This window comes from Dermochelys coriacea, chromosome 9 (assembly GCF_009764565.3).
Source record: "Dermochelys coriacea isolate rDerCor1 chromosome 9, rDerCor1.pri.v4, whole genome shotgun sequence".
Taxonomy (NCBI): Eukaryota; Metazoa; Chordata; order Testudines; family Dermochelyidae; genus Dermochelys; species Dermochelys coriacea.
The window spans coordinates 42207534-42229034 of NC_050076.1; the positions used below are offsets into that span (position 1 = coordinate 42207534).

The window sequence follows — 21501 nt, forward strand, 5'->3', positions numbered from 1 at the left end:
TCTTCAATGTTTTATATGTAAAATGTGTACTGTAGAACCTGTCATTGTAAAATGGTACACTGTTTAGGCGAAAAGAACATTGTCATAGGCGGGTGTGGTGAAGTTGTGAATGCATCCTCTCCTTATTCCATTATTTCTTATGGGGAAAAATTCCACGGTATATGTCATTTCAGTATCCATCGCCCTTTCCAAGAGCGCAACCCCAGTGTATATAGGGGACCCCCTGTATTAGCGCATATCTCTATGCGTAGACAGCTTCAAGAAAGGATAACACTAACTCAATTGGTGCAAATCCTAACCTGCCTTGTTCTTTGTTTAGGAGTCGGCACTGGGTCAGGTACCCTGGCTGCTGAATCAGGGCTGTTCCTGTGGCCAGGTCTACACTACAAACTTTGGTCAGCTTACATTATGTCAGCATACATCTGCTGAAGTTTGTAAATCACTCGGGCATGTGCATACTTGACTACTTGCACTAGCACTGTGCATGCTTATCCTGAGTGCTTGTGCATGGCTGGAGCACCCAGGGAAAAAAATTAACTGGTGCTTAGCACCCATCAGCAGCCAACCTCTCCTTCCTCCCTCCCACTCCTGCCTGCCAACGGCCCTGCCAATCAACTCCTCCCCCTCCCTCCCAGCGCCTCCTGCCTGCTGTGGCGTGGGGGAGACGCTGGGAGGGAGGAAGGGGGAGGAGCGGGGAGAGGGTGTGTTCGGGGGAGGGAGTGGAGCAGGGGTGGGAAGAGGCAGGGTGGGGACTTGGGGGAATGGGTGGAGTGGGAGCGGGCCTGGGGCTGAGTGGGGGTTGAGCACCACTGGGAAAAACTAGAAGCTGGCGCTGTGCTGGAAAGGACCTTGAGAGGTCATCTATTCCAGTCCCCTGCACACATAGCAGAACTAAGTATTATCTAGACTATTCCTGACAGGTGTGTGTTTAACCTGACCTTAAAAATCTCCAATGATGGGGATTCCACAACCCCCCTAGAATGTCTTCGGGGGTCAGTTTACTGAGGGACAGCGAAAAACAATTCAAGGTTGTTGGTGGTGGTCTGGAGCTGCAGATGGCAGAGTGCTGTTTTTGGGCCTGAGAAATGAGCACTGATTGGTGGGATTGCATCATAATGTAGATTTGGGTCAACGAGCAGTGGCTGCAGAACTTTCAGATGTAAAAAGCCACATTCCTAGATCTGTGTGCCAGGCTTGCCCCAGCCCTCCAGGGCAGGGACACCAAAATGAGAGCTGCACTGACAGTGTAGAAGAGATTGGCATAGTATTCCTTGAGGAATTCTGTTCCAAAAAATTAAAAATGCTGTGCACAATATTTTAAAATTCTATATATTTTATTTGTCAAAATAACACAATGTAATCATGCCAGTTTCAATTATTTTAGTAATTTATTTCAAATATCTGTCAGCAAGTATGTCTGTAACAATACAGACAACAAAAAAGATTCAGGAAATGTTTTATGACAAATTGATTATTAATATAAAACTTAGAGTAATTAAGGCTATGTTTTAGTCGCTGGTATTTTTAGTAAAAGTCATGGACAGGTCATGGGCAGTAAAGAAAAATTCACAGCCTGTGACCTGCCCATGACTTTTACTATATACCCCTGACTAAAACTTGGGGAGGGGGGCATCTGGGGAGGGAAGCCTGGGTGCTTGGGGGTCAGGGGAGCAGCGTCATGTGGCCCAGGACCCCTGCTGGTGCTGGGGGGAAGGGTTGGCAGGGCCAGCAGGTTCCCTACCAAGCTCCACGCCTTCCTCCCACCCACCAGCAGAATTTGGGTGTGGGAGGGGGTTGGGGGATGGGACAGGGTGAGGCGGGCTCTGGGCAGTGCTTACCTGGGGGCTCCCCAAAGCAGCGACATCCCCCTTGCTCAGCTGCTTGGCGGAGGCGTGGCCAGGCAGCTCTGCATGCTGCTTCCACCTGCAGGCACTGCCCCTACCGCTCCTGTTGGCCACAGTTCCCTTTGCTATCCCAGGCCTTTATGCCTTCCTACCTTCTTTGAGCTCCCTCCTTTTCTAGCAGACCTATATTGGTTGCAGTTGTGAGTGCCTGCCTCCATGATACTCAGTTGTGGCAGCTGCATGAGGATGTGGTCAGGGTGCTTGACTGTAAGCAGAAGAGGCTCTCCTTTCCCGTCTGCCTCTGCTCAGACTGGGGTTTGAAGATCCAGTTACAATGCTTCTTGTGTCTTGTTGCCTCAAAGGTATTATGGAGGGGGAAAGCTGCCACCAGGGTTGAGATAGAGCATCTGATTCCTGACTTTGAACAGCCAGACACAAGGACTATTACAAGAGCCCAACTTGGAATTGTGTGGTTGAAGAAGGTTGGAAAGAGCATTTCAGCGGTCAGCCATGATTGTGTTCTGTGCTGGTGTTTTATGGGTGCTGCTAAGAACTGTGTAATGCTTGTTGTATGTTTGTAAATGTGACTAGGTGTTTTCTTGAAGCTATGCATTATGTGGTGCTTGCTATACATTTACAAGTACTGTTTGCTTTGACTACGGCTATGCATTATTGCAGTATTGGTTGTGAAGTAATAAAGATAATTTGATTCTCCAAAAATAGAACTTTATTGAGTGGGGAAAAAACAATATGGAAAACCAGTATGCAACCCCCCAGGCAATGTTATACAAATTTTTAACATAACTTAGCGGTTGAAAATATAAAATTAGAAAGGAAATAAAGATTAGTACATTTGAGTATATATTCACCAACCGTGCTTATAGTCCATTGTACAAATACGCCAACAGTGCTTCTCACAGGTCAGTGTATGTAAACTGTGTTTTTTCTTGTTGTCTCCTAGCATAGAGTGGAGGGGTAATGATGTGCACTGAGATACCATATGGTATGTTAGAGTAGTGTAGGGAGCAGTGACCATGGTGTTCTCTAAGGCCTGCAAAGGGTGAAAACTTTGGTTTTTTAAGCCTGTAGGTCAACCAGGGTCTGCAGCATTTGGGTTTGCTGCCTCAGAGAACCCATGTCCTGATGCATTTCCCTCTTTTTGTCCTGCTGGGACTTCTGGGCCTTTTTCTTGTCCTCCCTTTTTCCATGTTGTCAGACACATTGGCCTTCCAAGCCCTTTGGTCACGGTCTAGTGCAGCAGTGGCTTGAGAATCTTGCAGAACATGTCCTCCCTAGTCCTCTTCCTTCTATTTCCCCTGCCCCCCGCCTAACCCAATAGGGGAATAAAAGGCAGATGTCGGCTCTACCTCTGTTTGTCGGCTCTACCTCTATATGGCATGCAGTTCCTTGTAGAAGCGGCAGGTCTGCTTCATAGCATGAGATCTGTTGTTGGCCTCCTTGGCCTTGTGGTATGCCTGGCAAAGTTTCTTTGCTGTGACGCGGCACTGCTACTAATCCCTGTTGTACCCCTTTGCCTGCATCCTCCACGCAATCTGGTTGTAGATGTTCACGTTTCTATGGCTGGTCTGTGGCTGTGCTTGCACAATCCTTTCTCCACATAGGCCCAGGAGATCCAGTACTTCCTGTTTACTCCAGGCAGGCGCTTGTCACTGTTAGGCAGTTGCACACAACAAGGATGAGCTGCTAGGTGTACTCACTGAGGAGTGATTAGGAAAAGGCATTTCAAAAACATGCGGGGGGGAGGGGGCAGGGATTGCATCTGTTCTCTGTGACCTCGGGGCAGTGAGATTTAAAGTTTTTGTGACCAGTCCAGAGTGATAACTGTCGCAAGGAATGGGATATTGTGGGACAGCTGCTGGAGGACCTTTAGGGTCAACGCAAGTTATATAGTATCTACTCCTAAGGGTATTCTGTGCAAAAAAAGTAAAAATTATGCACAGAATGTTTTAAAATTCTGCAAATTTTATTTGTCAAATAAATGTGGAGGCTATCCGGGTGCGGGCAGCTCAGTGGAGGATCCAGATTGGGGGGAGGAGGGGATTTGGATGCATAGGGGCTTGTTGGGGGCTTCTGAATGCAATGGTAATGGGATTCTGCAGCAGGGTCCAGGTGAAGGTGATTGGGGCTCAGCGGGAGGGTCTGGATGTGGGGGGCTTAGTTGGGGGTCCTGATGCTGACGGAGTGGGTCTCAGTGGGGTTTGGGATCCAGGTGTGGGTGGCTTGTCAGGGTGGTTCAGGTGCAGAGGGAGTGGGGCTTTTGCAGGTGGGTTCTGAGTGTGGGGGATGAGGCTTGGTGGGAGGGTCTGGGTATGAGGGGTTCTGGATGCATGGGGGTTAGAGGGGGTTGTAGAGGGATCCCTCCCCCTGCAGCTGAGGAGCCATGGATGCAGGAAGCTGGTGTGGGGGGAGTTTGAAGAGCTTCCTGCAGCTTGGGGAGAAATCTGGGGGTTGGTCTGACCCGGCCCTGGATGCCATGCAGGGGAAGAGGAAGTCCCATCCTCCCCATCAAGGACTAGCAGCTAAGCCCGGTGCAAGATAGGAGCCACCAGCCGAGTCTTCCCCAGTCCTGCCTACTGCCTCATAGTGATTTACCTCTCTGCTGGCTGCCCTGGGCACCCAAATCATACTGCTGGGGAGGGTCGCATGACTGTTCTTGTGGCTTCCTTTTGCTTCCCTATCAGAAAGTCATCTTTCTGCAGGGAAACAAAGAAATCTGTGAGGGACATAAATTCTGTGCATGCACAGTGGCACAGAATTTCCCCAGCAGTAAGTATCCTCACTTACACTGTGTTGACCTCAGTAGGTCAACCATGGCTCTGTGCCATTTGAGGAGGGGTTTTATTGCATCGCTGTAGTGGGGTACTTGTGTCAGCCAAAGAAAAAGTTGAATGTAGACATGAGCACAAATAGTTCTATACAAGGTGACTTACATTATAGTAAAAAGAAAAGGAGTACTTGTGGCACCTTAGAGACTAACAAATTTATTAGAGCATAAGCTTTCGTGAGCTACAGCTCACTTCATCAGATGCATCCGATGAAGTGACCTGTAGCTCACGAAAGCTTATGCTCTAATAAATTTGTTAGTCTCTAAGGTGCCACAAGTACTCCTTTTCTTTTTGCGAATACAGACTAACACGGCTGCTACTCTGAAACCTTACATTATAGTATAGACCAGGCCTGAGTCTTAGGTTCATTTTGAGTGTTTTCCTCTCCTGGCACACGTCTTCTTTAGATACTTAAAATCTGGGGTAGATACAAACGCTATGTCACACTAGGAAACTAGAAATCTCCTCTTTCCACTGGCATAAAGCTTCAGCTCCAAGCCATTTGGTGCTACAAAATATTGGGATTTAAGTGGTCATGATTTAACATTACAGGAAAGCTGTTATGTGCCCTAGGATTTAATTTTGCTTGAATTAGGTTGCAATAAGTGGAAGGTGGGGGTCTCCTCCATTTCGGGAAGATTTTTTTGTTTTGTTTTTAATGGCAACTATCTAAAGCTGCTCAGGGGATTGAGATCTTTATGTCCAGCAAAATTTGCCAGATTAGAGATGAAGGGAAGAAGATGATATTGGGTGCAGTTAGATCAGCAGGGACTCTTGTGCTGGACCCCCCCACTCCTTGGTATAAAAGAGAAGGTGCTGACAGCATGAGGGCACCTCCCCTTTGGAACGCATCACCCTTTCCTCCCCTGGTCTGAAATAGACTAAGCCTGCTTGCCTTCCAGGCACACTGCAAAGCCCATCTATTTGAGTGAGCAGTCAAGAAGGGCTAAAGCCCTTGGAGGTGGGTTTTCTGTTTGGGGACAAGGTGGGCTGGGAGGTTTAATTCATATGGGGCCTGCTGATGATGTTGATTAGGATTGTCAGGGTTCTCTCCCCATTCTGAACTCTAGGGTACAGATGTGGGGACGCGCATGAAAGATCCCCTAAGGTTATTTCTATCAGCTTAGGTTAAAACTTCCCCAAGGCATCAATTCTTTGCCCTTGGAGGGTATGCTGCCACCACCAAGTGATTTAACAAAGCATCAGGGAAAGGACCACTTGGAGTTCCTATTTCCCCAAAATATCCCCCCAAGCCCTTACACCCCCTTTCCTGGGCAGGCTTGAGAATAATATCCTAACCAATTGGCTACAAAGTGATCACAGACCCAAACCCCTGGGTCTTAGGACAATAGAGAAATCAGTCAGGTTCTTAAAAGAAAGATTTTATTTAAAAAAAAAAAAAAGTAAAAATCATCTCTGTAAAATCAGGATGGAAAATAACTTTACAGGGTAACAAAAGAATCAAAAACACAGCAGAACTTCCTCTAGGCTTACTTTCAAAGTTACAAAAAACAGGAATAAACCTCCCTCCAGCAAAGGAAAAATTCACAAGCAAAACAAAAGATAATCTAACACACCTTGCCTGGTTTTTACTTACAATTTTTGAGAGACTTTTAGGATGGTTTATAGGAGAGGGAGTTTTCTGACCTGATGCTTCTCTGCTTCCCAAGAGAACACACACAGCAAAGCCTTCCCCCTCCCCCGCCCCAGATTTGAAAGTATCTTCTTTCCCCATTGGTTCTTTTGGGTAGGTGCCAACCAGATTATTTGAGCTTCTTAACCCTTTACTGGAATTCTAAGGAGGAATTCTAGGCTACCCTTAGCTGCATGGCTATGACAAGGATGCAATGTGTTGGGTCATAGAAGGAGTTGCTTTGTAACTCATTATTGTGCATTTAAATTGATGTCAGTGGAGCTTAGAGCTCTGCATGGATGTTATTTTGTGTGGCACTTTTAAGTCAAAATGAAAATAAATACATGGTTTGTACTAGCAGTACTGTCTGGTTATTACTAATAAAAATGTACTTTTTGAGTCCACCTTTAGAGTCCGTGAAGTATAAATATGTAAAACCAGGGATTGAGCTTTCCAGGGCATGTAGAAATCTTTCCCGGGTGGGAAGGAACCATCCACTTCTGTGGAATATAAATACACTTTCATTAAAAAAAATTCCATTTATAACCTTCATGGGGCAAAAGAAAGCTGTGAAGCATAAACCAAGTATAACCAATGCAGTAATGTCTTCCTAAGTCTTCAAAGAAACAGCTCTGGTGTCACTGCCTCTGCTGGCAGAAGGGAGCATGGCTGCCGCGGTTGTTCCTAGGAATAGGGAGCCCCAGGAAGAGTGGGGGACACTACTGCTCCAGAGGAGGGCTCTGTGTGTTTGTAGTGCTGACATCATTTGCCGTCTGTGCACAGGGCTCCATGGAGGCTTGGGCTGAGAGGAACAGCATAAATTGAGTTATTGAGGCCAGGTGATCCCAGTAAGGACAACATGGCCTGGCTTGAACTGATTTATTGGCGGGAGGGGGAGGGGCAGCTTTGATTGATTTGCCGCCAATAAAGGGAGGGCAGCAGAATTCATCCAGCAAGAAACTGGGGCCTTTGGTGAATGGTTAGACAGGCTGGTAATAGGGTGGATTGATTGAGATCAATGATTTTAATCATGATTTAAATCATCAATTTTAAATGTGTTTTGCATTTGTACTTTTTAGTTATTTTCCTAAAGAAAGGTTGATTCTTATTGGTCAGGAACCACTGACATGTTGATTTGCAACTAAATATAGTCTTTACACTAAATATGGTGCTTCTTTTTGCTATGTCTATACTCTTTTATTTAAGCAAATATATAGCTTGATTTACATGTATTCAGATTTTTACTTTTTTATTATGCTAGAAAATGATGAATCTTGTATCTTATTTACTAGATGAATATTTTTTTCCAAGTTCTGTTTGGATGGAAATTAAAATTCAATTAAAAATACAGAAAACCAGATTTTTTAATTAGGTAAATAGAGCTACCTTAATTGGTCTGGATACATAAGAAAAATATTTTATCAAAACCTGGTTTGCATTTAAAACTAACTGATTCATTAAACAAGGGAAGTACTGTATTATCTGTAGTTAGTGAATTGAACTGATTGGTTTTGGTCACCATGTCATTCAAAATTTTAGAACTAGTAAATCTCATCATCTCACACATAGTTTTTATTCATAGATTGGGAGAGGAAAACAAGCTTTTCTGCTTTTTCAATTGCCACTCAGTTTCCTGACTTTGAATGAAGTAGTCACTGGACTGAAGTAGTAGAATAAACTGAAATGAAAAAAAATACTCCCGCTCTGCACTGCAGAAGAGGCTACTACTGTCAGAAGGTGGTTTAGTACTTCAACAAACTCAAATGGGTTCTAGCCCATTCTCTTCTTTTCTCTCTGCACTGAGCTGAGGGTGGGAGTGCACTGAGCACAGGGCTGGGGGTGAAGGAGCAGGCTGGGGATTGGGGTGCAGGGTCTGGCCAGGAGCTAGAATGGGGGAGGGGGCTCAAGGTTGGGGCAAGAGGTTTGGGTGTGGAGTGCTTACCTGGGCAGCTACCATTTGGTGCGAGAGGTGGGAATGTGGGGAATGCAAGAGTTAGGACATGGGGTCTGAGGGGGCTGGGTATGTGAAGGGGGTACAGGAGGCAGGGCTGGGGTCGTGGGGGGTGCAGGGGTCAGGGCAGGAGGCTGGGGTGTGTGGGGGGTGCAGGGGTCAGCTCAGAGGGCTGGGTGTTTGTGAGCTGTAGCTCACGAAAGTTTATGCTCAAATAAATTGGTTAGTCTCTAAGGTTCCACAAGTATTCCTTTTCTTTTTGTGAATACAGACTAACATGGCAGCTACTCTGAAACCTGTCATGATGCAAAAATGTATGTTTTGTAAAAAAACATTAAGATCATGAAGCTTTGGTGATAGCTTTTAAGAGCAATTATCTTGTTCAGAAGACCATTTTATTTTCTGGTAGCATTACTTTCCTACCTTTTCTGTTTCCAGAACATTATTAGGGGTGTGTCCATAGATTTAATTTCTGTACAAATATAGGCGTTTTTTTTATTTAATACTCACCTGGCATATATTCTGATGGTGCTGTCTGCTGATCTCTTGACATTTTACTAATGTTCCAATGATGGACAGTTCTGAAAATGGTAATTCATTATTCATTATTGAGAGAAACAGCTGTTGAATACCTCTCTGAGGCAAGAGTTATTTTAATAGTTATTTTTCCTTTAGGGTGAAATGCCGGCCAAGATCTTGGTGTGCAGTATCGGTCATGATGAAGAGCCGGCTACCTCTTGTTCTCCTTGCGTGCGGCTCCTTTAACCCCATCACAAACATGCACATGCATTTATTTGAGCTGGCTAGAGATCACCTTCATCAAACAGGTCAGTAGGATGGACTCTGTGCAGCCTTCTTGGGGAACATGGAGTATTTGAAATGAAAGGGAGGTTGGATTTTCCAGTCTCAGAACTCAGGGCTGATTGGCTGTCATTCTAACATTTTCTCATTTTCATGGTCTTATTTTTTGCTAATTAAGTATGAGTCTTTTGATAACACACTTGATGGAATGTTAAATAAAGAAATCCTAGTGTTGTGAAGTGAGCTGTAACTCACGAAAGCTTATGCTCTAATAAATTTGTTAGTCTCTAAGGTGCCACAAGTACTCCTTTTCTTTTTGCGAATACAGACTAACACGGCTGCTACTCTGATACCTCCTCCTGTTGAGTCTAGTTACCCACTGTGGAGATTTCATAACCAGGTGTTCGCACAACTGCAGATAGTTTTGTAAACAGTTTTAAGATCTCATTTGCAGATTTGGAAATTTGCTGCAGGTTGGCTCCGGTGAAAGTGCATGCTTCTTTGGAATGGAGAAGAAACATTTCTGTTGAAATTTTGGGGCTTTATGATGTAGTAATTTTATATGAAGAAATGGTACAGTTTGCAGTTTTGACTACCAGGCAAAACTGGGAAGGGGAAAAAGGTGAGATTCATTACTCATTACCCATATTCATTAAAGGGTAGAACTTTCCTCCTCTAGCAAAACAGTCTACATGAGGCACAGGAGGTCAAAATTTCAGCAAGCTAGGAAGTTTCAGCAGTTAAGCGGAGTGGCTAGTGGCTTAGAGAATCGGCAGTCTAAAAGAAAGCAAGAATCTGAAGCAGCACAGTGCTGCTAAGAAGGAAAGAATCCTAAAATTGATTAACTCTTAATTCTTGAGTGCTTTCTCCCAGAAATTGTCAGGGAGTGGGGATAAGTAATTGATTGGAAAGAAGCGTGGGGGAGGGAAGAATGGGTAGGGAGATGAGACATTTGAAAGTGGTTGGAGAATAGCAGTAGCAGGAATTGTTTGGTCAAACATGGGGATTCAGAAATGTTGCTAACCTGCATTGGTTAGAGAGCAGCAATTGCATGCTAATAGCATGCTTTAAGAGAAACTGAGTGGTTTTCTGGCTGGAGAATTGCTAAGCTGCCTTTGTTGTACTAAAGGGTTTCAAACCTCTAGGAGCACCAGAACTAAATAGTTAAAAGAGGTTTGAAGTAGGCATCCCCTCTTTTGGGTTACTGCTGCCCCTGCTGTACAGTTGGACAAAGAGAGGTTGGGCAGAGGTAGGAGTGGGTCATCTGCTCCAATATGCCAGGCAGCACAGCTGAGGTGGTGTGAAGTGGGAAACAATCTGATACTGGAACAGGCCAGAGTAACAGCCGTGTTAGTCTGTATTCGCAAAAAAAGAAAAGGAGTACTTGTGGCACCTTAGAGACTAACAAATTTATTTGAGCATAAGCTTTCGTGAGCTACAGCTCACTTCATCGGATACATTCGGTGGAAAATACGGTGGGGAGATTTATATACACACACACACAGAGAACATGAAACAATGGGTTTTATCATACACACTGTAAGGAGAGCGATCACTTAAGATGAGCTGTTACCAGCAGGAAGGAGGAAAACCTTTTGTGGTGATAATCAAAGTGGGCCATTTCCAGCAGTTAACAAGAACGTCTGAGGAACAGTGCGGGGTGGGGTTGGGGGGAGAAATAACAGGGGGAAATAGTTTTACTTTATGAAATGACTCATCCACTCCCAGTCTCTATTCAAGCCTAAGTTAATGTATCCAGTTTGCAAATTAATTCCAATTCAGCAGTCTCTTGTTGGAGTCTGTTTTTGAAGTTTTTTTGTTGAAGGATAGGCACTCTCAGGTCTGTAATCATGTGACCGGAGAGATTGAAGTGTTCTCCGACTGGTTTTTGAATGTTATTATTCTTGACGTCTGATTTGTGTCCATTTATTCTTTTAAGTAGAGACTGTCTAGTTTGACCAATGTACATGGCAGAGGGGCATTGTTGGCACGTGATGGCATATATCACATTGGTAGATGCACAGGTGAACGAGCCTCTGATAGTCTCTAAGATGCCACAAGTACTCCTTTTCTTTTTTGGAACAAGCCAGTGGCTGATTGCTTTCCCTGAAGCTAGGACTGAACCTGGAAATGAATTATGAATGTCTGAATCACAGTTCATTCCCTGGTCTGCTCTGGCAGATTGTTAAATCACAATTTAGCCCAAATTTTATTAGAAATGTACCTTTGGAAGATTGAAATGAAAGTTTTGCTTTGCAGTGTGACTTTCAGTTCTTTGATGTGTGATAGTGTTGTTGAATTGAAATTGAATGAGTTAGACTGTTGTGTCAGTGTGATAAGTTGTGGGGTTAGTGGGCTAATGTTTGGTGATTGGTATTGTGAGGGATGTAACTTGTTTTTTTTACTTTTTCATTTAATCAGGGCTGTCAAGTTTCCTTCCCCACTCTGAACTCTAGGGTACAGATGTAGGGACCTTCATGAAAGACCCCCTAAGTGTATTCTTACCAGCTTAGGTTAAAAGCTGCCACCACCAAAGTGTTACACAAAGAAAAGGGAAAGAGCCCGCTTGGAAACGTCTTTCCCCCCCAAATCCCCCCAAGCCCTACACCCCCTTTCCTGGGGAAGGCTTGATAAAAATCCTCACCAATTTGCATAGGTGAACACAGACCTAAACCCTTGGATCTTAAAAACAATGAAAAAGCAATCAGGTTCTTAAAAGAAAAATTTTAATTAAAGAAAAAGTAAAAAGAATCACCTCTGTAAAATCAGGATGGTAAATACCTTACAGGGTAATCAGATTCAAAACATAGAGAATCCCTCTAGGCAAAATCTTAAGTTACAAAAAGACAAAAAAACAGGAATCTACATTCCATTCAGCACAACTTATTTTATCTGACATTTAAACAAAACAGAATCTAACGCATATCTAACTAGATTGCTTACTAACTCTTTACAGGAGTTCTGACCTGCATTCCTGCTCTGGTCCTGGCAAAAGCATCACACACAGACAGGACCCTTTGTTTTTTTTCCCCCCCTTCAGCTTTGAAAGTATCTTGTCTCCTCATTGGTCATTTTGGTCAGGTGCCAGCGAGGTTCTCTTAGCTTCTTAACCCTTTACAGGTGAAAGGGTTTTTCCTCTGGCCAGGAAGGATTTAAATGTGGTTAGCCTTCCCTTTATATTTATGACAAGTTCCAACACAGGTAATTGAGTAATGCACATTGTATAGTACATCTTTCTGTTAAAGCAAATAGACCTGTTGTTCACTTATTTAATTTACTATTATGATGGTGACCATCTAAGTGTATCTCCTGTTAATGCATACAGATTTTCTAATATAAATAGTCTAAGCAATAAGGGGGTAATCTTTATCTCTGTCATGGTTTTCTGTAGCACCATGACTGTGCTTTCTAAGTGCTTCCCAGGTAAATTAGATCTGCATACCAATAGCTTTGTGGAATCTTCTCCCAGGGCTATGGGAAGTTTTACTTGAGGTAACCAGATAGAAAGATAGATAGATAGATATTTTTAAATCATTCCGGCTGTGGTGGGGAACTCTCTAAGAGAATGGTCTGGCAGCATGCCCTAGATGTTTGTCACAGTCTGACTTAGTCTCCTCTAGAAGCTCATTTCACAATAGAATCCCTCTACCGAGAAAGTTTAAATGCTTTGTCCTTCACTTTGTCTGCTGCATTGTTCCAGAGGAGTGCAGATATCTGGGCAGGATGTGCATAGAGATGTGCTTGCTGATGTAACTGAGTCTGATCGATTGATGGCTTGGAAGATGAGGACCATGACCTAGAACCAGACTGGAAACCTATGGCGGGGTCGGAGCTCAGTGGTGCTGTGCCACAGAGGCCTGTTTCACTAAAGGGGGACCATGGTCTGCTGTATTTTGCATTGCTTCCACCTTCAGACACGGATACAGGAGTTGTAATAATGCTGTCTCTGAGTAACAAATCTAAGGACTCTGTAGCATGGTCCTTCTTCAGAAGGTGTGAAGTTGCTAGCAAGCTGAAGGTAGAAGAAAGCATTTTTGATTAATGATGCTACCTGGCTGTGTATGCTCAATGATGAGTCAGATGAACTATATAGCAGTTATGCAATAGTATGGTTCAATTTCTCTTCACCGTCCTGCTTCACTGTTATGAATGGCATGAATCACCCTTGTAATTATGTAATCACTATGTAACATAACTGACATCATCTCTGGTAATTTTTTCCCATCTTTTTGCACACCTCTTCAGTTTCAAATGCAGTCTCTATATTCCTATTTCACATACTTTCCCACTTTAGGAATGGCATTTTATTGAGTTCCTTTAGATCTTCAGTGATAACTGCATTCTTATCAGCAGATGTCAAGTGATTCATCTTTTCATTAATATCAGTAGACAAGTCTTATGAAATCCCTTCATAAATGCAGTAGATGTGTCTATACGCCACTGAATAGCTATGAGAATAATGCATCTCTTAGTCTGTGTTTTATCTTTTCTCATGTGAAACCATATTTGACTTGTCATGAATCCTCACACACAGATTTTTTTCCATATGTGATACAGCTCCTTGTTCTGCAGGTGTCTTTTGGAACTTGTGCTGATTGTGGAAAAAGGTTTTGGCACAATCTGTTAATGCTAATTCTGTCAGATTCTCATGTTCCCCTGCCATCTTTATAGTTTGTATGGATTCACACGGTTTCAGTAGACAGTGAGAAAAGCCAATTCTAGAACCTGCTTGACATTAGATGATTTGAAATATTTTTGATAGTATTCTGGTTTGTATATCTTCTGTTGGTTTGGTGTCTCCTAGCTGGGTGCTCCAGACAAGCTCAAGAGGAGTGGAGGACCAAAGAGAAGAACAGTGAAGATCAGTGAAGCTGCAGGGACCCCATATCCATTCACCCAGCACATGCTGTGAACATGTTGCTGCATGGTAAAGCTCCCATTGTGGCCCCTAAGGTAACTGGCGGCAGGAGTAGCTGGCATGTAAAAGACTGCAAACTTTGATGGCCTCTCACTTCTGCACCTGTGACTTTCCTGTGGATTCCCCTCAGTGGATTCCCCTCTCACCCCGAAACATATAGTCTTCAGGAGAGTGGAGGATTGAGGAGGCGGATTGGAGTTAACAGATAAAGTATTGAGAGGAGAAGAGTCAGCAGAAAAGAATAAGGAGGAAGGAAGGAAAGAAAGAAGGGGCAGGGGGGAATGAAAGAAAATGGACTGAAAGAAGATGAGATGGTTGCTGTTGTGTTAGGACATTGTTCAAGAGGGAGAGGGAGGTGATACCCAAGAGAGAAAAACCACAAAGAAAAGGAAAAACCAGCAAAACCAGTTGGGAACCACTAGAGTTACCAACTTGTACATGTGTGCAAAGGCTTTATTGTAACCAGTATTACTTACTATTCACATCTTGCTGCTGCTTCTTGGCAAAGTATGATTGCTGCCTTCTCCCCATTATTCAAATGTACTCCATGCATGATACCTCAAAAACGTACAAAAAGCATTTCCATGACACACAGGAGTCAAATCAACCTATCTCCTAGCTCTTCATGTTTAACAGATGATACTAGAGAGTTTTTTTCCTCTTTGTGTCTCCAGTATATTCTGGTTTCTTCAATATATTCTGGTGCAATATGTTGATTATAGAGGCCCTTCTTACATTTATTACTAGTAGCTAATAATCCATCAATAGAGGACCATAATATCATAATGTTGCTCTGTCCTTCTGTGACCGAAAACACTCTTGTATTCACACACTACACACCTGTGACAGAGTGCTGGGCAACAGCAACTGAGTCACTACAACTCTTAACTGATTACTAGAGCAGACCTTATTAAGAAGAGCTGTGCCTAATTGATGGGCTGAGAACTAAAAGGCCATATGGGAAAGGGGGTTGCAAAAAGATACCCTGGGGAGAGAGATCTCTCTCCCCTCCTTGCCTTAGGCTCCCTAGGACTGTAGGGGTTAAGGTTATTTGGTGTGTAAGGGTGGTGGAAACAAATATTGTTAATAAAGTGCATGGGGTGTTTTACCAGCAAAAAGGTCTCTACGCTGTTTGTGGGCTTGAACAGAGGCAAGAGCGAGCTGGCCCTGTCGCAATACCATTGTAGTAATCTTTGTACAAAATATGGCTTGTGAGGGTATCGTGTGAGAACCAATAATTCAGTGGTCAATATGGTGATATGTAAAGTTATGAATTCCCCCTGTACGATATTATTAGCAAACTTTCAAAACCAGACAGCCCTGCCTATGCAAATATTATTAGACAGGTCCAAGGAATGTCTGTTTACTTCAGTTTACATATAAGTAATAAATGGGGTCTTCAAGATAGCAGGGGGAGGAGATTGCATGAAACAGAACAATTTTCATTTTAGCAAACACAACAGGGCAAAAAGGAGGGGAGTCTCTGCTTAAATAAACTTTACTTTCAAGGGAAACCCTCAGAAAAATCCACTTCAAAGATTCATTGTACTATAAAAGAAAGAGGAGAACTCCAAGTCATCTCTCACCTAAGAAGACAAAGGCACCAGCGCCTTTGGATCTATGGAAGAGATCCTGACAAATAAAAGGGTCAGTCTCCATCTTGCTGGAAGACTGGGGGTGAAAAAGGTCATCTTAAACAAGGCCTTGAACCAAAGCTTGATTGAGTTTTAGGCTCTTATATGTATTTTCACTTTTAATTGATTGTAACCATTTCTAACTTTAAATCTTAGGTGTTTATGTTCATTAAATATATCATCTTTTGATAATAAACTTGATTGTTTTTTTTAATCCAAACCAGTCCAGTGCTATGCATAAACTAAACTGTTTGGTAATTTCAGTTAAGGCAACAAACTGTTGAATATTGACTCTTTACATGGAGCAATGACTCATAATATCTGAATTGTCCAGAAGAGGGCTCGACTTTGCAGAACATACGTTTTGAGGAAAATCCAAGACTGGGAGTGTGTTGGGGTTACCCTGGTAACCAAGGCTTGTGGAAGCTAGAGTGTGACTGGTGTGTTGTTTGTGAACTGCAGGATCAGGGCTGCAGCTATACACAGATACCCAGGGTGTGACCTGCATCTTAATAGACTGGTTATGAGCAGCACAGGTCGGGAGCTACAGAAGCAAAACTTTGTGTGGCACCCAGGGTTACAGAGCAGTTGGTGACACAGCCCCGCACTGGTCTGGATTGCACCTCAGAATGTGACGCCTTCTCTCTTCTAGTTCTCTCCATTCCTAGCTCTGTTCCAAAAACAGCATCTCATCACGCACTGAACTCAAAGTTTGGAGACTTCCAACTCACTGCCCCTTCTGTTCTCATTACTCCCTCATCTACCTTGTGCCACTTTATTGTTACCTACTGTTGGGTGATGAGACAGTAACTATGACAGATTGTGGAACATGTCTATGTCATCTTATGAGTTCTGTTTTGGGTTAGTGAATGTCTTGTTATATGTCATCCTCCAGTCTGAATGAAAGCTTTAGTGTGGCTTTGAGTGTTCATTCTTGACACCTAATGGACAGGCTGTCTAGGAAGTGGTGACAGAGTCATTAAGGGCCATCAACACTGAATTGCTCTACCCCCAGCTGAACAATGGGTTTGCAGCTAGCAGGATCAGTGTCTTTGAATGACTCTGCCCATAAGCTGATGGGCACTAGAACCTAGAAGTTTCCAAGTGGAAGCACAAGAAGAGAAAAGGTGTCAGAGACTGCTTTAAAAGAGAAATGCTCTGTAAGGTTATGTCTACATTAGCAGGGTTTTGTCACCGAGAGTTTGATCAATGATCAAAAAGCATTTAAAGAAAATCATTGTTGCCACACTCATACGCTGTCAGCATTGCACATCCACACTTGGGGCAATCACATCGATAGTGAGAGCAATACACGGTGGGTAGCTATCCCACAGTTCAGCTCTCCACTTTCTGCCAATAGGTGTTGTGGGAAGGCAGAGAGGATCGCAGCGCATCATGGGTCCGGGCTCAATGTCCCATGATGCACTGCTTTCTGTCCCAGCATTCCATAAGTTTCTGTCTTCAGTTCTTCTCCTCCCCATCCCCAGCCCCTCCTCGACTCCACCCCTGCCCCGTCCCCATTCCAAGCCTTCCCTGCCCCAACTCCGCTCCCTCCCTGCCCCTATTGGACTCTTTCCCCAAATCCCGACCCTGGCCCGCCTCCTCCCCTGAGCGCACCATGTTCCCGCTTCTCCCCCCTCCCTCCCACAGCTTGTTACACTGCAAAACAGCTGTTTTGCAGTAGCAAGTACTGGGAGGAGAAGCAGGGATGCGGCGCACTCATGGGAGGAGGGGGAGGTGAGGTGAGCTGGGGTGGGGCAGGGAGCTTGGCTGCCAGTGGGTGCAGAGCACCCACCAATTTTTCCCATGGGTGCTCTAGCCCCCGAGCACCCACAGAGTCAGCACCTGTGGCGAATGGCAGTGGAGTTAGTGTTGAAGCTCGAAAGTCAACAGGAATCACGGTTGTCTGAGGTGCTGTCCGACATGAATAGGAGCAAAATTAGGTTGCTTTTGGCATTCACGCAACAAGTGAACATGGTGGAATGTCACTTTTGGGCTCTGGAAACTAGCACTGAGTGGTGGAATCACATAGTTATGCAGGTCTGGGATGATGAGCAGTGGCTGCAGAACTTTTGGATGCAGAAAGCCACCTTCCTGGAACTGTGTGCTGAGCTCACCCCAGCCATGCGGTGCAGGGACACCCAAATGAGAGCTGCCCTCATGGTGGAGAAACGCATGGCGATTGTAGTGTGGAAGCTGGCTACTCCAGACTGCTACCATTTGGTCATGAATCAATTTGGAATGGGGAAGTCAACTGTTTGGGCTGCATTAACGCAAGTGCGCAGGGCCATTAATCGCATCCTGCAGTGAAAGACCGTGACTCTTGGCAACGTGCATGAAATAGTGGAGAGCTTTGCAGAAATGGGTTTCCGTAACTGTAGAAGAGTGATAGATGGCATGCATATTCCAATTTTGGCACCGGATCACCTTGCAATGGAATACATCAATAGGAAGGGGTACTTCTCCATGGTGTTGCAGGTGCTTGTCCATCACCACAGCTGTTTCACTGACATCAATATGGGGTGGTCCGGGAAGGTGCATAACACATATATCTTCAGGAACACCAGCCTTTACAAAAAGCAGGGGCTTTCTTTCCAGACCAGAAGATCACCATAGGGAATGTCAAAATGCCCACAGTGATCTTGGGAGACCTGGCGTACCCCTTAATTCCATGGCTCATGAAGCCGTACATGGAAAACCTAGATAGCAGTAAGGAGCGATTTAACAATAGGCTGAGTAGGTGCAGGATGACCATGGAATGTGCATTTGGCAGATTAAAGGCCCGCAGGTGATGCCTTTATGGGAGGTTAGACCTCAGTGAGGAAAATATTCCCATTGTCATTGCTGCATGTTGCATAATATTTGTGAAGGGAAGGGCAAAAAGTTTGCTCAGAGGTGGGCTGCTGAGGCAGAATGCGTGGCTGCTGCTTTTGAGCAGCCAGATAACAGAGCTATTAGAGGGGCAAAACGGGGGGCAATTCAAATCAGGGAGGCTTCGAGGCAACACTATGAAGATGAGAACCAGTAACATTTTTTTGCTATGCTTGGGACTGCAATGCTTAATGAAGTCAAGTTTTGCTAGGCCAAGAAGCACTTGCAATTGTTCAGGCCAAGGATTCAATGTAAGCAAAAGATTACAGTGCTTGTGTATTTGCTGATGCCTTTTGCTAGCATAACTTGCATGGAAACAAATAAAGAGTGCTTATCTTTCAAATAATTTTGTGTTTATTGCAAAACAAAAAAAACACAACAGCACACACATACAGACAAATGCACATTCTCAGGGGAGAGGAGGTACTAGGGGAGGGCTGACTTTCAGAGCTGAGCATAAGTCTAACTATCATTTGTGAAGATGTCTGTGGGGGGCGGGGTGCCCAAGAAAGTGAGAAGTCCCAGAATACAGAAAGGAATGCACAGGTGGAGTTTGGGGAGGGTATGGGAAAGAGTTCTGAATGTGTTGAAGGGGAGGGCTTGCACACATGTGCTCAGTCTGCAGCATTATGAGGGACTGCAGCATGTCGGTTTGCCTCTCCAAAACTTTTATCATCCTCTCTGTTGCATCCCTACTGTAGGCCTTATTTTTCTTTTCTTTTTCTGCCTATCGCTTTCCTGCCACTGCCTGCATTCACTCTTCTCTGCTTCTGAGTGGAGTAGCTCCTCCCTGAACATATCTTCCTTGCTCCATCTTGGGTGCTTTCTTATCCGACTGAGATGCTCAGCCAGTGTGTAGGGGGTGCCTTTCAAAGACAGATCTGGAGAAGCACAAGGAACAATACACAGAAGCATGATTAAGTATACGTACAGCACTGAAACAGTATAGTAAAATACACCATTGCTAACATACCAGTCACTTTCTTGCTGACCTTAGACAAGCACACATGCCGGTGAACACCCCCAGCATGGTGAGTTTACACCGGGGCATGGGAGAAAAACAATATTATAGGGTCTCAGGGCACTTGACGGGAAAATATTCTAAAGTTTCCCACTGGCGGGGATTATAGCAGACATCTCACTCCTGAGGGTAACCAGGGAAGAAAGGGTGCATCAACTACATGCTGGCGGATTTAATTTGTAAAGAGTATTGGGTGACTAATATCTGAACTTTTGCAAATGGCCGTAGGGCCAAAACACTGGACATCTAATACTGCTTGACACAGTTAAACATAATCTCTACATAAGATAAAGAATTTGGCTTAAATAGAATGTTGAAAAAATACTGTTTTCATTTCACTGACATTAATATGCTGAAAGGTCTCCAAGGAACATTGCTGCTCTTTTGTGGATTAAAGGCAAAACTATAAACATTACTTTAACATAAATCTTTTATTTTGTGATTTAATGTATGCATAGTCCTACACAGACAAAGAATAGTTAGAAAACTTAAATAATACAATTAACTAACTGGGTTCTGAAAACCAAGCAAGTGTCTTAGTAGCTGTTTTTTAATGAAGAAATGAAAATATTTTTACAAATATTCACGAAAGTGTGCTGTGCATCTATACTTTGATAATTAAAATACAAGATTACCTCTTTATTATTTCTAAATGGACACGAGTATTCTTCACTATGAGGTATTGAGCAGCTGGCCCCCAAAAGATGATTGCATTTCAGTTAAGAACAGGAGTACTTGTGGCATCTTAGAGGCTAACAAATTTATTAGAGCATAAGCTTTCGTGGGCTTATATATTACACACACACACACACACACACACACACACACACACACAGAAGGTGGAAGTTGCCATACAAACTGTAAGAGGCTAATGAATTAAGATGAGCTATTATCAGCAGGAGAAAAAAAAACTTTTGTAGTGATAATTAAGATGGCTCATTTAGACAGTTGACAAGAAGGTGTGAGGATACTTAACATAGGGAAATAGATTCAATATGTGTAATGACCCAGACACATCCAGTCTCTATTCAAACCCAAGTTAATGGTATCTAGTTTGTATATTAATTCAAGCTCAGCATTTTCTAGTTGGAGTCTGTTTTTGAAGCTTTTCTGTTGCAAAATTGCCACCCTTAAATCTTTCACTGAGTGGCCAGAGAGGTTGAAGTGTTCTCCCACCGGTTTTTGGATGTTATGATTCCTATATGTTCCATTCTATGTATACGATGAAGTGGGCTGTAGCCCACGAAAGCTTATGCTTTAATAAATTTGTTAGTCTCTGTTAAGGTTACTTCCCCACTCTGAACTCTAGGGTACAGATGTGGGAACCTGCATGAAAACATCCTAAGCTTACTTTTACCATCTTAGGTTAACACTTCCCTAAGGTTCAAACTATTTTACCTTTTGCCCTTGGATTTTATCACTGCCACCACCAAACGTCTAACAGGTATATAATGGGAAAGAGCCCATTTGGAAACGTCTTTCCCACCCAAAATCCTCCCCACCCTTACACCCCCTTTCCTGGGGAAGGTTTGATAAAAATCCTCAACAATTTGCATAGATGAACACAGACCCAAACCCTTGGATCTTTAGAACAATTGAAAAGCATTCAGGTTCTTAAAAGAAGAATTTTAATAGAAGAAAAAGTAAAAAGAATCACCTCTGTAAAATCAGGACGGTAAATACCTTACAGGGTAATCAGATTCAAAACAGAGAATCCCTCTAGGCAAAACCTTAAGTTACAAAAAAGACACAAAAATAGGAATCTGCATTCCATTCAGCACAGATTATTTTCTCAGCCATTTAAAGGAATCAGAATCTAACGCATATCTAGCCAGATAGATTACTTACTAAGTTCTAAGACTTCATTCCTGTTCTGTCCCTGGCAAAAGCATCACCCAGACAGAGAGAGAGAGAGTTTGTTTCTTTCCCCCTCCAGCTTTTGAAAGTATCTTGTCTCCTCATTGGTATTGTGGTCAGGTGCC

General features: G+C 43.6%; 1 protein-coding gene across 4 annotated transcripts in view; it reads left to right on the top strand.

The window, feature by feature from the left end:
• Window positions 1-21501, top strand: part of NMNAT3 (nicotinamide nucleotide adenylyltransferase 3) — an 87290-nt gene that overhangs the window by 24884 nt on the left and 40905 nt on the right. For 3 of the 4 annotated variants that reach the window (XM_038415541.2, XM_038415539.1, XM_043492847.1), the window contains exon 2: window positions 8950-9101. In XM_038415541.2, the coding sequence (XP_038271469.1) occupies window positions 8990-9101 (112 nt within the window). In that variant the 5' untranslated portion in view covers window positions 8950-8989. Of the gene's footprint in view, window positions 1-7905; window positions 8061-8949; window positions 9102-21501 lie in introns of all 4 variants that reach the window. The other variant, XM_038415540.1, reaches the window with a different exon arrangement.